At 41.9% G+C, this 16,944-nt stretch overlaps 1 protein-coding gene across 5 annotated transcripts in view; it reads right to left on the minus strand.

Moving 5' to 3' along the window:
- The window catches only part of LOC115079432 (catalase-like), a 46,317-nt gene that overhangs the window by 8,517 nt on the left and 20,856 nt on the right, over positions 1–16,944 (minus strand). For all 5 annotated transcript variants that reach the window (XM_029583027.1, XM_029583025.1, XM_029583024.1 and 2 more), the window contains exons 4-10: positions 16,368–16,478; positions 15,333–15,463; positions 8,745–8,849; positions 8,372–8,497; positions 6,680–6,871; positions 6,161–6,313; positions 2,207–2,345 (exon numbers count right to left, since the gene is read on the minus strand). In XM_029583027.1, the coding sequence (XP_029438887.1) occupies positions 2,207–2,345; positions 6,161–6,313; positions 6,680–6,871; positions 8,372–8,497; positions 8,745–8,849; positions 15,333–15,463; positions 16,368–16,478 (957 nt within the window). The remainder of the gene's footprint in view (positions 1–2,206; positions 2,346–6,160; positions 6,314–6,679; positions 6,872–8,371; positions 8,498–8,744; positions 8,850–15,332; positions 15,464–16,367; positions 16,479–16,944) is intronic.

Below are 16,944 nucleotides of genomic sequence, written 5' to 3' on the forward strand. Positions count from 1 at the left end.
TGATTTAATTTTTTAAAAATAAAAAAACACCCTGGGAACCTCAAAACCGTGTGTGGACTGACGTTTACAGGGTCCAGTGAGATCACATTGTCTCCTACCACGCTACGCGATAATTGAAGAGTAGCATCATGGTGGGTGGGCTGATGATCACGCAGCCAGAAGCTGCCGTCACAGGACAGAGAGAAAGTGGAGGCGGAGAAGAGTAACAGTCAGAAGGAGAGAGCTTTAGAGACACCAAGTGCTCCGCCACAGTAACTGAGAAATGAAACGTTGAACCCTTCCTAAAAATATAAATATTCTGCAAAAGAGAAGTCTTGTGCTATTTATACTTCTGTGGTGCTAGGAATGGATGCCTGTATGTGCCTTCCAACAATAACCTTTGCGCTTTACCACAAGGGTAACTACAAACCCCTTTTATAACCATATGGAGCCCAAATCTGGCCTAAGTGTCCTGGGGTTCAGGAGCCGCTGTACCTGAAGGGGAGGAGAGTGCGATTCACGAGACAAGCAAAACCGAGCAACAAAATTAAGAAAATGCTTGGATAAAAAGCAAAGATATTTAGATGCTGGCTAAAGGGAATAAAATAGAACAAGTTCCACATTCTATGAGATTTTTCTATTAAACATTTAACAAAGGAAGAAATCCATACAGTGGATAACTAATTTTTGCTTCCCAAAACTATCAAGGCGCGTCATATTCAGACAACCTCTGATACAAACCATTCTTTACAGTGCTTTACACACAGTGCGGGTGGAAGGCGTGATGTCACCACGTGATGTCACCACGTGATGTCACCACGTGATGTCATATGATGTCTCTCTCTCTCTCCAATAATCACACGTGACAAATGTCCCCGCCTCTTCAGAAAATACATACCCCAAACCGGAAAACGCCCTCTACCTTCCATGCCTCTCGCACACCACTTCTCATCTCGTCTGTCCTTTCAAAACTGCCGCCCTTACCGGCTACTCCGCCACCGCCCCTCCCCGGCACTCTAGGCCCCAGCCGGCCCCGTTTACGCATCACTGAGAAACCTTACGGGTGACAGGGGAAAGTGAAATGACTTTTACAATGTAAAAAGACCCAGTTCTGTGTGCAGGGCTTTCTTGGTTCCTTTCTGATTTGGTTAAAATGTCTTAAATGCCCCCCGAGACAGTAAACATTAACTCAAGCTGGGGAACTACAGAGGAGAAACTTTGAGAATTTCAATAAATGATTTCATTAATACAGGCCGGGTACTACCACTTGCCAAATGAAGTTTGAACCCTGTACCCTGGCAACAGCTTCCTTTCTATGTTGAAGAAAAACCAATCGTGAAGCTCACTAGTTTGATTTTTTTTTTTTTTTAAGGGGTGGGGATGCTTTCTGTCAGAGAAAGCTGACAAGAATCAGAACACAGAAACCCATGAGAGTGCATGGAGAATTAGGGAGCACTGCCCTTCCTGACGTTGCCCAGCACGTTGCAGTATCTGCTGCATCCAGTTTGCAGGGTGAGTGCGTCGGCACCTTAAGGCTCTCTGACGTGCCGGCTGCACTCCGCTGCCAATCAGTCCAATGTACTTAACCTGCCGGATTGTGACTCTGAAAGGCAGGTCAGCATCTCCTCCCAGCTGAAAAGCTTCCAAGCACCCGGGACGCTTTCACTGCCAATGGGAACAAACATTGCTCTTAAAATTTCCATGTGTGCTAATATATTATCTTCTCTAGCAGAGGCAAAAAAGGGAGGGGGAGGAATTTGGGGAATGAGTTTGGTTTCATACAAAAAAAGTGCAGCATCCATGGACTTAGCTGGCACGTGTCGGGCTGCTTGAAGTCTATGAATGATTTTATTCCTCTGCACCCAGACAGAGATATTAACTTCTGTTTTATCTCTGATATCCCTCGCTGATGGCAGCCATTGGCTGCTCTTTGCTTGACACTGAATTAACCTGATAAAGTTGCAAGTGTAAATACTGGAAATGTTGTTTCGAACTTCCTAAAATGCATTTTTTAATTATTCCAATAGCTTGCCAAGCAGTGATAGTCTCACCTTTCTAATGTGCTAGAGATGCCTTTATATAGTTGGTCAATAGACGCAAGCATAGAAGCACTTGTGAATGGTTCTTATACAACTATTTTGATCTTCCAATTTTAATAACATCATTGCGGCTAAATGGGAGTTACCATAAGGTCATCAATTTCACCGTATTGCACACTCCTGCTCACCTTGGTTGTCAGATAAGCACATGGGTCCATCCCTCTGATAGTTGGTGACACGTGTTCTGTAGGGGCAGTTTACAGGGATCTGCAGATAATTGGCCCCAAGGCGGTGTCTATGAGTATCCGGATAGGCGAAGAGACGGCCCTGGAACAAATTTGATTTGGTTTATATGGTGCCATTATAACTTTAGCAGTGCTGCCAAATGTCAAGATAATGTTTTACAGAGAGCAGCAATCCTGTGAAGAATGGAGCCCATCCATGGACACACAGGGCATAAATTTCATTGCAGGTAAACTTTTTGTATCAGTGTATTCCAGAATCCCTTCCAAATAAGGGTGAGGGAATGGGTAAAAGACACAGGTGAGGCAAGGCACCGAGTGCTAAATTAATGTATGCCTCTCTCTCAATTAATCCTACCTTTATCCCACCTGGTCTAGTGTCTTCCTACTGTTTTACAACTGGAGGAATTATATGACCCTTTTATAGCCCTATGCAGCCCATATCTGGCCTAAATGTCAGTTTCTCGTGGTAACGGGGGTGAGCCTTTAGAATTTACCTGTTTCATAAGCTGAGCAGAGTTGATATTCTATACCTTATTGCACTAAATAAGAAAAGGCCGATCAGTAACAACATCCATAGAGCTCTCCTTAAACAATTACAGCCCCAACATCACATTTGATGATCATCAAAATCCTCCAGTGAACTGCACTAACCTCTTAATTGTCCTGTCTGTCTTGACTAGATTGTTAGCTCCAAGAAGCAGACACTGTCCATTATGTGGCTCTGTACACTGCTGCGCACACCTGGCATTCACTATACAGATTATGATAATAATAATAGGACGATATCCTGCCGTTAGTCATGCTTGCATGCAGGGCCAGTGCTTCCATTAGGTGAACTAGGCGGTCACCTAAAGCACCAGCTCTCGGGGGGCAGCAAACACACCAGTGTGAGCCTGACTGCCGATGGCGGCTGAAGAAAAGAGGAAAGAAGCCCTAGAGAGAGGGCATGACTGGGGATGGAGGGGGGCACAAGGTTGTAAGCTTAGCCTAGAGCACCTCATACCCTTGCACCGGCCGTGCTTGCATGGCTTCAGCTAGAGCAGTGTAGAAAGAAACAAATGTATAGACTGGCCATTTGGTCCTTGGCTGCTGTCATCTACTAGGATGCAATGTTAGTAATGCAGATTATAATATCATTTGCTTCCTGTTGCAATGTGATAGACTAGAGGTGTTCTCTTGACTTTTGCTTTTTCGCAATCAAGGATCCTCTTTCACTATCCCATGCTTTCTTGGATTGTTTTTTGCACAAGCAGCCCAAATGGAACACATTTGACATAGTCACTGAAATGGAAATAAATTAAATCATTTGCCAAAATTAAGCCAGCTACCCCCCCCCCCCCTACTAGACCCTATACCAGCGAGTTCCCTGAAAACAGTTAATAATGTAATCACTCCAACAATCGCAACCATAATCAACCACTTGCTTTCAGAAGGATTGGTCCTTAATAGGGCGAATCAAGCTGTGATCAAACTTGTCCTAAAAAATAAAACTGGTTGAATTGTCAATTACAGCCAATATCCAACCTACCTTTTATCACAAAAAAGCAGTGGTATATCCCTCATTCATAAAAGCATCACCAATGAAAATACTGACTGGATCAACCCCCCACTGCTTTCTCGCACATCCACTAGACCGACTCGCACTGCCCTCCAAGGGACCCTCCGTACCCCCTCTATCAAATCCACCAATCTTATTTCCACAATGAACAGAGCCTTTTCCCTTGCCGGCCCCACCCTGTGGAACTCCATGCCCCCAGACTTGCGCACTGAAACATCCACACCCAAATTCAAAAAAAACCTAAAGACCTGGCTATTCTTTCAGGCCTACCCCTCCCTCAGCAATCATCCTCCTGATGACCCCCTAAGCTGTGTATAATGCATTCCCTGTATCACCCTTTACAATGTGCTTCTGCTGTCTTTATCTCTCAATTACCTTCTCCCCTATGACCTCTTGATTTGATTACAATGCTTTCCACGTACTACCGTCACTATGTGCTCTTGTTAATTTTCCCTCATCTGCTTCCAATTGAGGAACCTTCGTTCCCTGTAAATAGTTACCCAGTTACTGTTTGTTGATGTTTATTTCTTGTATGCAAAGTTTACTGTTCTATGTAATGGCAGTGCCAAAAGTTCTGTATAATGACACTGTCAAAAAGTTTTAGTTATCTGTAAACCGATACGATGTGCAAACGGCTATCGGTATATAAAAACCTATAAATAAATAATAAAATAAATAAATAAATAAAATTAGAAAACCACCTAGAAGACAATGATATTCTATACCCAAATCAATTCGGATTCATAAAAGATCGCTCAACAGAAACTCTACTCGTATCTTTAATAGACGCTGTACTTCAGGGGTTTGACAATGATGAATCTTATATCCTGTTTCTAATAGACTTAAAAGCAGCCTTCGACACTGTGGTCCACACCCTGCTGTGCCACCAGATGAGGAAATTGGAATTGATGGAAGGGTTCCCAAATGGTTCTGTTCCTTCCTAGCCGATAGGACATTCCAAGTCAAACTCGGCAACCACATCTCTGATACTTTCCCTATCGATACTGGTGTCCCCCAGGGTTCAGCACTATCAGCAATACTTTTCAACTTTTATATGCTTCCCTTGTGTACTCTACTAGTAAAATTATGAATCAACTTCTTCTTATACGCTGATGACAAGCAGGTCTACATTCCTTTTGCCAAAACAATTGACAATACAGCATCGACACTCAAGAACTGACACAGCTTAAACTAAGAACATAAGAAACACTAAACACAAATAAAACTGAAATCGTATGGCTAAAGAGAAACCTTTCAACAGTTAAACTGCCACCCCAGACCTGGGTAATTTTCAGATTACACCCTCTGAATAAGTATTTGACCTAAAAATACAGATTGATGAGAACATCACAATAAAAAGGCACATAAACAAATTAATTAAAACAGGATACTCCAAGCTGAGAATATTACATCGGTTGAAACCATTACTAACATTCCAGGACTTCCGCACTGTTGTACAAACACTAACTCAAATAAGAGACCAAATGTTTTCCATAGCAGGCCCTAAGCTGTGGAATTCTCTACCAGAGACATTACATCTGCTAACAGAAAGAAAAACTTTCAAATGACAGCTGAAAACCTGGCTCTTCATAAATGTATACAATTTAACATAATATATCAATATGCAGAGAAATACGATATTAAAAAACACAGTCAATGTTAGAAGAATGAATGACAAGAAATGAGTGAAACAACTCTCTGACTAATGCATGAAGACTATTGAAACAGAAATTATGTAGCACAATTTACTATATAAACCCTTTCGTTAACATGTTTTAAATGTCTTGTGGACCTATAATATGAATGTCGATTTTGTTAACTGTTGTGATCTTCTTTTCGAAAGACGGTATATAAAATGCTTAAATAAATAAATAAATAGTTGAAGGTGATGAAGGCAAAAAAAAAAAGGTAAGAGAATTCCAGAAACCACAGGGAAAGAAGGGAAGGGAAATCCAGAAATCAGCAGGAGTCAAGAGCATTGCACCTGGAAGTAAAGTGGGCAGACTGGATGGGACTTAGGGTCCTTTTATGCCATCTCATTCTATGTCTCTATGAAAGGAGGTTTCCAGGCCACTGACTGCACCAGTCTTTGCTTTGTCTCACTCTATGTACAGACTTGTGTTGCTTTTCTAAGGGATACTGGAATTGTAAATTGCTACAAGCAATGAGACAAAATCAGGACTAACTTAACCTGGAACCGATGACATGGATGCATTTGGTAACTGCATTTTTCCATGGAGAGAGTCAACTGTTGACATTGGAACATGCCGAGATTCAAGGTTTTTTGCCAACTCTGGGAAATTCAGGGGATGGACTTCAGGAATTGCCTCCTGACCTACCTGCAGCATCTTGTCAGGACTCGGTTCGATGCCTGGCGGCATGTTACTTGGATCAAAAGCCAATTGCTCCACCTCCGCAAAATAATTGATTGGGTTTCTGTTTAAAACCAATTTACCCACAGGGATGAGAGGATAATCCTTATGAGGCCAAATCTGGAATACAATAAAGAATAAAGTCCGGGAGTTCTGCATCAGTGGAAATGCATTTATTGTTTGAGATGATAAGAGCAGTAATAAAAGTGCAGTGAATTATTTGGATAATGGCATAAATTTATATGAAAATCCATAAGCACTGTGCATCCATGAAAAAGCATTTCATCCTTGTTTTTGGCCAACTAGGATGAAATGCTTCTTAGAAAGAGAGAGCAGTGTTTGATGATTTGCATAATAATGAAGTACTGCACATTCATTTAATGCACTCCCGTTCCATGTAAACCAGCAAGATATGTGTTCATGATTGCCGGTATATAAAAACCTTAAATAAATAAAATAAATAAATAAATTCACACATTCTCTTACCTTGGTTAAATCAAATGGGTTAAAGGGAAATTTCTCTGCTTGTGCAAAGGTCATGACCTGGATGTAGAATGTCCAAGATGGGAAGTTTTCAGTAGCGATGGCCTGGTAGAGGTCACTGATTGCATAGTCAGGGTCGCTGGACGCCAGCATGTCTGCTTTCTCAACTGACAGGTTTTTTATCCCTTGATCAGTCTAAAATGATAACGAAGGAACTCATTTAACAAACTGACTACTAAGTCAACAAAAGTCCAGGTAAAAAAATGACTCCTAACTTTGAAGGCCTTTCAAAGCATCAGTAGGAATCTACCTAAAGATCCTTCAAGAGATAAGTTTATCTGTTTCATGGCTCTATGGCTTCTTCTAGGCCTTATTCCTCCGACATTCTTTTTTTCTTGTCTTAATACATCTCTCATTGTATTTTGCACTGTAGTTTTATGCTTTGCTGGGATGAAAGGTCTAAACCTTTATTAGAGCCACACTCCCTTGTTAAAAACCTCATTCCCCGAGTCCACCCTTCAGGTGTTCCTGCTGCATTCAAAAGCATAATGTAATTAAATTCAAATGTCAAAGCAAACCATTACGGACAACAGCCTTACAAAAATATTTTCAAACCACTCTACTCTATACATGTAAAAAAACCCCCCCATCAGATTACTGAATGCAGCATCAGACACTAGAATAGTGCTCTATACTGCAATAAACCGCCTCCTGCCACGCGATGTCAGATTAAATCACTTTTAATTCATTCATTTTCTGGCTCAGAACCTTACCATTAAGCAATCACAATCAGAAAGTAATGTACAGACATAATAAATGATGAAACGTATCTTCTCTTGCAAGGGCCAGTGAATGTGTAGAAAGAAAACCCTTAATATAAACCACTCAGCTGTGCTGCTGAGCTGCACCAGTGCTGTGTTAACTGTCTCAGGACCCAGGCCCATGACTGGGCAGGGCTACCGCCTTCCTCAGGGGTCAACTTTTATGTACCTTCATGGTTTAAAAAGTGGCACCAAGCTTGCTTTTGTAGAATTAAATTCAGAACGAACGTACACTAACAGGATTCTGATGAGCAGCAGCTTAACTGTTTCTTGATTTACTGAGATTCATAACAGGGGGCAGGGCAGAAGGTAAAATCTGATATATCTGCAGTGGAATTAAATTAAACTCAAAATAAAGAGGACCTCAATAATTTTATTTAACTCCAAACCCAAATTATCTGTGACACTGGTCCAGGTTTCCAAAAATTGTGGCTCTATGAGACTGCAGCTCCATATTTGCTCTGTAAATTAAAATGTACATAAAAGCCATTAGGCTCAAATTTGCCTGTATTTTCAAAACTCTTTATTCATTGTCACTTCTAGTTATTTTCTTAGAGTACTATTGCTGAATTTGCAGGCTTGCAAAAACCAGAGTCTGAGAGCTATGGACCAGGCCAGTCCTAATGTGAAGAGCTGTGGTACAAATGTGCACCGCAGAGCACCAGACAGGTCGTGTGATGAGGACAAACCGTTACTTAAAGCTCCCTAAGCCCATTGTACAGGCAGAACTCTGCAGGTCTGATGGAGGCCATGATTTCATGCAGTAAAGCCACGATGACAGCCTTGCTATTAATTTTCCGCCGGTCTTAGCGCTGTAATTAAATTTCCGGTTTTTCTTTGCTGGGTTCTGAGGAAAGGAAGTTGCAATCAGTACCTTAAAGTGGAATTTGCAGTAAACAGCCTCCTCTTTATCATTCACCAGCTTGAAAGCGTGGGATCCATAACCGTTCATGTGGCGATGTCCATCGGGAATCCCACGATCGCTAAAAAAGAAGGCAATCTGCAGCAGAGAGTCAGAGGGATTACTGTGCGATAATGCATAGAAAGTCCTTTACAGAGAAGACAAACGGGAGAAATCATTTAAGTCAATCGATCACTAAGTGAAACATCATGCCATAACTTTCTAGAAATTTCTGAGAAAATTGTGTGCACATACATTGGACACAAAAAGGGGTTTGAACGCAAGTGGCACCAATTGTCAAGGCTTCAACCCTTCGGTTTCAGAATACGCACAAAAACCTTCCCACCTGGTGCAGGCATTCAGGGCGAAGGGTCCAGAAGTCCCACATCATGTCTGGATCCTTTAGGTGAGTCTTCGGGTTCCTCTTCTGAGAGTGAATGAAGGAGGGGAACTAGGAAGGAAAAGAGAAAAGTCATAGGCAGATCCAGACTACCCATGGAGAGTTGGGAATGAATCCGAGGACATGCAGAGCTGATGTGGCAGAGAAAAGGTGGTGTGGACATCTGGAGACAGCTACCTGCAGAACACCAGCTACAGAATATGCTATAGAAAGAGAAATCACTGTCAGGTAAGCAGGAAGCTCTTCTCCCGGGAAGCTCTCAACATAAAAACTTTTCTCTGTTACAATGCTGATCTACAGGCCGATGCAGCACCGTGCGCTCAGGCTAGCGCACAGGTTCACCCGCAGTTGGACGAGCATCCATGACCCATGATGCAAGAAGGGGATCGGCGCGTCCAAAATGTGCATACAAACCAGGGCGTAGCTAATTGTGCTCATCGCATGTAAATGGCATATTGATGAGGCTGAAAGCTAGAACCTCCCTGATGTAAAAAATAACCATGCGCCCGACGCGCACATTTTAACCCTCACACATTAATGCCAGCCCAGGAACTGGCATTACGTTTTGAGGAGCCCAAACGCTGGACTGAAAAGAAGAAAATACTTCTTTTCTGTGCTTCCTCTGACTTAATAATGTGGCGATATTAAACTGGAGGAAGCACAGAAAGCAGCAATGTGGGAAAAAAAGTAAAAAAGTCTTGCCGGTGGTCAGGTGAGGGAAACGGATGCTTAATTAATGAGGGAGCCACTTCCCCTGGGTGCCCGATGCTGAGGAGGCGCTGGGGATGCGCCATTCCCCCTAGCGTCTCCTTTTTAACGCAGTGGCTCATTAGCATCCTGCATCGCGTGCCGGGGGAGGAGGATGGGCTCAGTCGCCAGCGCCCGTTTTCCCCTGCGTAGATATTGCATCAGCCTGATAGTCCTTAACTTTTTTAGGAGTTACAATATTAAATTATACTGTACATCCAATCAAAATATAATCTGTGGGATTATACTAGCGGATGAGGCTTAGAATTTCCTCTGTACAGAATTGGCTACGTTCCTCAGAGTTTGGCCACTTTTAGGAAACTCACAGCAGTCAATGTGCTTCCCCCTTCTGTGCTGCCTATAGCAAAATGCTTTTTAAAAAAGGGCCTGCTTAGCTTGCCAATCTCCGCAATAATTTTTTTTGTTAATATAATTTTTATTGGTAACAAGTGGAAATACAAAAATGTAAACAATGTGACCACATATTCGTATAAAATTACATCTCAAAATATAAAGTGGCCTCCATAGATTCTACGCATGTGAAATTTGCTACAGAATCTCTCCTTTTACAAATTTTCATACTTAAAAGGACACTAATTTTGAATGAAAAAAAAGAAAATGACTGAGAATGCTCCCACACTAGAAATGATTTTTCCCCTAACAGAAACAAATTTGGCATTCCAAAATATTGCCTGATGCAGACTGAGTTTAGCTAAAACACACAGAGACGGGCAGACCAATCAAAATCATCTCGATGAGGGTGCAAAGATCTTTACGTCTTCTGTAAAAGAACTAGACTGAGATCATTAGTGCATCCAAATATCAAATAAAAAGCAAATGGCGCGGGGGGCGACAGGATTTAAAATGAAACGTTACTTCATAGGTGCATATATCAAAAGTATTAAAATCTTTAACAAAGAATGATGCTCGGCTCTAAGGTGGGTAATCTTCCTTGCTGCCTCCAGAGCGCAGGCGGTTTGATCGGTCATCTCTAACTAGGGAAGTAGCTCTAATAACACGGCTTTCAATCTGTAATTAGAATGAGGTAGTGCGGGCTCTGGGTTAGTCTGCTTAGACGCGCAGACGTAAAGGTCAACACACAAGCTGCGGGCGACACGTAATACAGTTTTGACTCGTTTTCCCATCCACCAGGCACAGTCATGAAAATTAGCCTGTATATGCAGGTACGAGTTGTTTTTTATGTCTCAGGCTCAGAATTCATGCTGCCTGACTGTCCGGCCTGATGAAAGGGACTGCTGGCCTGGTACAATTTCTGTGGATCACCGGAACCCTCCTGCTGCTCCTGGAAGGGGCCATTTTGTGTCAACAGTACCAGCGCTGTCAGCGTTGCCACCACATCCCTCTTTTCCCTTGTGGGGGGACAGGCATGGTGGCCCCAGCAGGAAAGAACGCTTCCACATCAAGGAGCAGCCTTGTGTTCAACCAACTCATAATCTGCTTCTGCCCGAGTCATTGGGAGTTGGGTGGAGAAGCAGGCAGCGCTTTCACCTGACTGTATAAAGCTCTTTGTATTTGGAGAAAAAGCGTTCCCCTGCATCCTCGTCATCACAGTCTGTTCTACACATGAGTGGTGAAGTTAAACAACCATGAAATACAAGGTGTTTTCTCTTTATGAACCAAAGTCTACACAAGCAGGAGCCAAAGCATTAGAATAGTCAATGACATCAAATGCCCCACACCCAGATAGGACGAATGGGATAGAGAATCTCCCAGTGCTCCCCTGTAATTACAGCCCCTTAAGGAATGTCATATTATCAAGACTAAGGCTTTCAGTGGATCACAAACTAAATATTTATTCCTGGGGTGTGAGGGGGAGGGATTGGGGGCTCACTAGCCAAAAACGTAAAGCTTTAGAGAAGGAATGGAATGTGATAATCAGCTAAGAGAGGATTAAAAGTTAAAGCTATCAGATATACAGCCTGTAAGCCTAAACCTGTAATTGCCATGCTGGGTCAGCCAAGGGTCCATCAAGCCCAGCATCCTGTTTCCAACAGAGGCCAAACCAGGCCACAAGAACCTGGCAATTACCCAAACACTAAGAAGATCCCATGCTACTGATGCAATTAATAGCAGTGGCTATTCCCTAAGTAAACTTGATTAATAGCCATTAAAGGACTTCTCCTCCAAGAACTTATCCAAACCTTTTTTGAACCCAGCTACACTAACTGCAGTAACCACATCCTCTGGCAACAAATTCCAGAGCTTTATTGTGCGTTGAGTGAAAAATAATTTTCTCCAATTAGTCTTAAATGTGCTACTTGCTAACTTCATGGAATGCCCCCTAGTCCTTCTATTATTCGAAAGTGTAAATAACCAAGTCACATCTACTCGCTCAAGACCTCTCATGATCTTAAAGACCTCTGTCATATCCCCCCTCAGCCATCTCTTCTCCAAGCTGAACAGCCCTAATCTCTTCAGCCTTTCCTCATAGGGGAGGTTTTCTATCCCCTTTATCATTTTGGTTGCCCTTCTCTGTACCTTCTCCATCGCAACTATATCTTTTTTGAGATGTGGCGACGAGAATTGTACACAGTATTCCAGGTGCGGTCTCACCATGGAGCGATACAGAGCCATTATGACATTTTCTGTTTTATTCAGCATTCCCTTCCTAATAATTCCCAACATTCTGTTTGCTTTTTTGACTGCTGCAGCACACTGAGCCAACAATTTTAAAGTATTATCCACTATGATGCCTAGATCTTTTTCCTGGGTGTAGCTCCTAATATGGAACCTAACATTGTGTAACTACAGCATGGGTTATTTTTCCCTATATGCATCACCTTGCACTTATCCACATTAAATTTCATCTGCCATTTGGATGCCCAATCTTCCAGTCTTGCAAGGTCCTCCTGTAATGTATCACAATCCGCTTGTGATTTAACTACTCTGAATAATTTTGTATCATCCGCAAATGTGATAACCTCACTCGTCGTATTCCTTTCCAGATCATTTATATATATATTGAAAAGCACCGGTCCAAGTACAGATCTCTGAGGCAAATGGCCATTTTCCACTGAGAATTTTGACCATTTAATCCTACTCTGTTTCCTGTCTTTTAACCAGTTTGTAATCCACGAAGGGACATCGCCACCTATCCCATGACTTTTTAGTTTTCGTAGAAGCCTCTCATAAGGGACTTTGTCAAGCGCCTTCTGAAAATCCAAATACACTATATCTACCGGTTCACATGTTTATTAATCCCTTCAAAAAAATGAAGCAGATTTGTTACGCAAGACTTCCCTTGGGTAAATCCATGTTGACTGTGTTCCATTAAATCATGTCTTTCTATATGTTCTACGATTTTGATCTTGAGAATAGTTTCCACTATTTTTCTCGGGGCTGAAGTCAGGCTCACTGGTCTATAGTTACCCGGATCACCCCTGGAGCCTTTTTTTAAATATTGTTTACATTGGCCACCTTCCAGTCTTCAGGTACAATGGATGATTTTAATGATAGGTTACAAATTTTAACTAATAGAGCAGAAATTTCATTTTTTAGTTCCTTCAGTACCCTAGGATGCATACATCCGGTCCAGGTGATTTGCTACTCTTTAGTTTGTCAATCTGGCCTGCTACATCTTCCAGGTTCACAGTGATTTCGTTCAGTTCGTCTGACTCATCACCCCTGATAACCATCTCTGGAACTGGTATCTCCCCAACATCCTCATTAGTAAACACGGAAGCAAAGAATTCATTTAGTCTTTCTGCAATGGCCTTATCTTCCCTAAGAGCCCCTTTAACCCCTCTGTTATCTTATAGTCCAACCAACTCCCTTACAGGTTTCTTGCTTTGGATATATTTTAAAAAGTTTTTATTATGAGTTTTTGCCTCTATGGCCAACTTCAATTCAAATTCTCTCTTCGCCTGTCTTATCAATGTTTTACACTTAATTTGACAATGCTTATGCTTTATCCTATTTTCTTCAGATGGATCCTTCTTCCAATTTTTGAAGGATATTTTTTTTGGCTAAAATAGCCTCTTTCACCTCACCTTTTAACCATGACGGTAATCGTTTTGCCTTCCTGCCACCTTTCTTAATGTATGGAATACATATAGACTGCACCTCTAGGATTGTATTTTTAAACAATGTCCATGCCTGTTGAATTCTTTTAACCTTTGCAGCTGCACATTTCAGTTTTTTTCTAACTATTTTCCTCATTTTATCAAAGTTTCCCTTTTGAAAGTTTAGTGTTAGAGCTGCAGATTTACTTATTGTCCCCCTTTCAGTTATTAGTTTAAATTTGATCATGTTATGATCACTGTTGCCAAGTGGCCCCATCACCGTTACCTCTCTCACCAAATCCTGTGTTCCACTAAGAATTAATTCTAAAATAGCTCCCACTCTTGTTGGTTCCTGAACCAATTTCTCCATGAAGCAGTCATTTATTACATCCAGGAACTTTATGTCTCTAGCAAGTCCTGATGTTACTATGCATCGAAGACAGTAAATGCGTTGGGATATTTCCTACGATAAGTGCACGCTTTAAGATGTGGATATTCCAGTCACCTCAGCCCCTGTCTTAAGATGCTCAGGTCCGTCTGTCCATCATCTATACAATTAACAGTTAAAATTAAACAGAAAACAACTGGAGATTGTTAGGTTTCCTGAAACAAGAGGCATGGCCAATAAACAAAAACTATAAAGCGATACTTTTTACTGGACTAATCCTCAGTAGTGAGGTTCCCTTCCCCACTAACAGGACGCTATTGGCTCAGGATTAAATCCTTCCATGATATTTAAATGCATTTGCAGTGTTCTAACCAATTTATTGAAATTTTTTAAGCAGGAGGTTTAAGTCTCCTGCTTTGGCCATGGTTGTAACACTGTCACGTTCCCAAAGGGTAAGAATGATGTGCAGTAACACCCCATATAGTTTCAGGCTCTCAATTGCAGCCAGAAGACCACAAAGGGACCATTCCTCAGGCTCATAGCTTGGACCTTGCACTTGGATCTTAGCCAAAAGGCTAAATCAGAGCTGCAATTCTACTGAGCTCCTCATTCTATACATTCAGAGCTGCATTTCTACTGAGCTCCTCATTCAATAGAATCAGAGCTGCATTTCTGATGAGCTCTTCATTCTATACATTCAGAGCTGCATTTATGCTGCACCATTCTATAGAATCAGAGCTGCATTTCTGCTGAGCTCTTCATTCTATACATTCAGAGCTGCATTTATGCTGTGCCCCTCATTCTATAGAATCAGAGCTGCATTTCTGCTGAGCTCTTCATTCTATACATTCAGAGCTGCATTTAAGCTGCACCATTCTATAGAATCAGAACTGCATTTATGCTGAGCTCCTCATTCTATACATTCAGAGCTGCATTTCTGCTGTGCCCCTCATTCTATAGAATCAGAGCTGCATTTCTGCTGAGCTCTTCATTCTATACATTCAGAGCTGCATTTAAGCTGCACCATTCTATAGAATCAGAACTGCATTTATGCTGAGCTCCTCATTCTATACATTCAGAGCTGCATTTCTGCTGCACCCCTCATTCTATAGAATCAGACCTGTGTTTCTGCTGAGCTCCTCATTCTATAGACTATGAAATACACTTAATAGCACTGAATAATGAACTCGGCAATCCTAAGCAGAAGGTGTGGATTAGCTGAACTGTAGCACATCCATTATTTATTAAGACTTCTCTCTGTGCTGACAAAAAATCCTATATTTATGCAAATCCATCGTAAAAGGTATGCAACTCATACCTTTAAATACATCTTGATCAAGTGCAGGTACATAATTAAATAAAGTGTCTTCCACTCACCATAAATGGGTCTTTAATAAAGAAGATGGGGGTGTTGTTTCCAGTAAGGTCCCAGTTGCCCTCCTCTGTGTACATTTTCACTGCAAACCCTCGGGGGTCACGGACAGTGTCGGCTGTGCCAGATTCTCCAACTGCAAAGAGGAAGACCAAACCGCCTTTTTGGTCACAAAGATGCAGACTAAAATCCCCAGATCTAGAATGGGTACAGATCGAGGCTGGACAGTCTAATGGGGTCTGAATTAGTTTAGGAATGTGGTCACAAGGTGCCGTTGACTACGTATCACATCCCGACCGTCTGCCTTCCTCCTTCCCCCTACCAAAGAAAGCTGGGATTCGTGATTAGCATTTCCCAAGGAGAAAGAGAGGCCTGTGAGCTGGAGACCTGTCAGAAGGGTAATAAACCTCAAGACGTGGCTTAGGCCAGTCCTGTAGCTCGGTGTCAATGTGCTGAGCTGCCATGCGGAGACCTGGTTTGACACTGGAGATGCTACAATGATGACACCTTGTAGCCGGGCTCTGGAGGGAGCTGCAGTCGGTGGCTCCCCGGCCAAGAACCGTCACTACAATGGCTGGGCAAGGTTGGAGGGAGGTAATAAAAAAAGAGGGAAAACCTCAGATAACTGCCAATGACAAGTCATGTCACCGTAGCCTGTACTGATTGAGCTGGATGCCCAAAAGGAGGAGGAAAGTGTCAAGCTATAGAAAGAACCAAAAACAAAATCATCTGGCCACGCAGTTCAGTTACTATGAGGTACAGAGAAGAAACCTGCTGCATCTACAAACTGAGACAGCAGCCCTGCTTTCTAAAAAAAAAAAAAAAAAAATGGACAAGGGGATTTGTTGCCAGTGAAACTACCATGGACGTAAGCGGTCATCTAAACCCAGTCTTGGACCATCAGCAAAATGAGTTCATTCGTGCAGCCCTCCCATTCCCATTGCAGTGCATCCTATTATGAGGAGATGCTGACGGGTATAGGAAGAAATCCCGAGCTACCCCTCCACATAGACTGCTGCATCCTGTCACCCAGGACTCACCTACAGTGGAGAATCTGACAGCGATGGGTGTTTTCTTCCCAACGTGCTTGAACACCGAGGCCTTTGAGTATTTTGTGATGTCGTGGGTCACTTCAAAATAACCAAATGCTCCTGGAAAAGAAAAGCGCCCAGTCCTCAGAATTACCGCACTGCGTTATTAATTACTCTTCTGTGCATTTAATTTAAAACAAATTAAGTGATGTTTATTTCCTACTATTTGACCAGAAGTGCAAATATTTTAACATAACAGCCCTTATCTTTTTATAGCACTGCTGGATGCATGTAGTGCTATAGAAGTCCTTTCCTTACAGAGCTTAACTATCTAAGGGGCTTATGTACTAATATGCAGTTTGCCATTGCAAATGAAATAATGCAGGAAAACTGCAAATAATGTGTATAATCGCATGTGTATAATCGCATGTGTATAATCGCATTTGTGAATCTTTGCATACTTTATTTGCCATTTTTCTGTATATAATTTTGCATTTATAAAAGGAAATACAAAACTTGCATGAAAATCGCTAGTGAGCTGAAGAATCAAGCACAATCAGTTCATTTGCAATTTTCACAAACTTAC

This window comes from Rhinatrema bivittatum, chromosome 17 (genome assembly GCF_901001135.1).
Source record: "Rhinatrema bivittatum chromosome 17, aRhiBiv1.1, whole genome shotgun sequence".
NCBI classification, from domain to species: Eukaryota; Metazoa; Chordata; class Amphibia; order Gymnophiona; family Rhinatrematidae; genus Rhinatrema; species Rhinatrema bivittatum.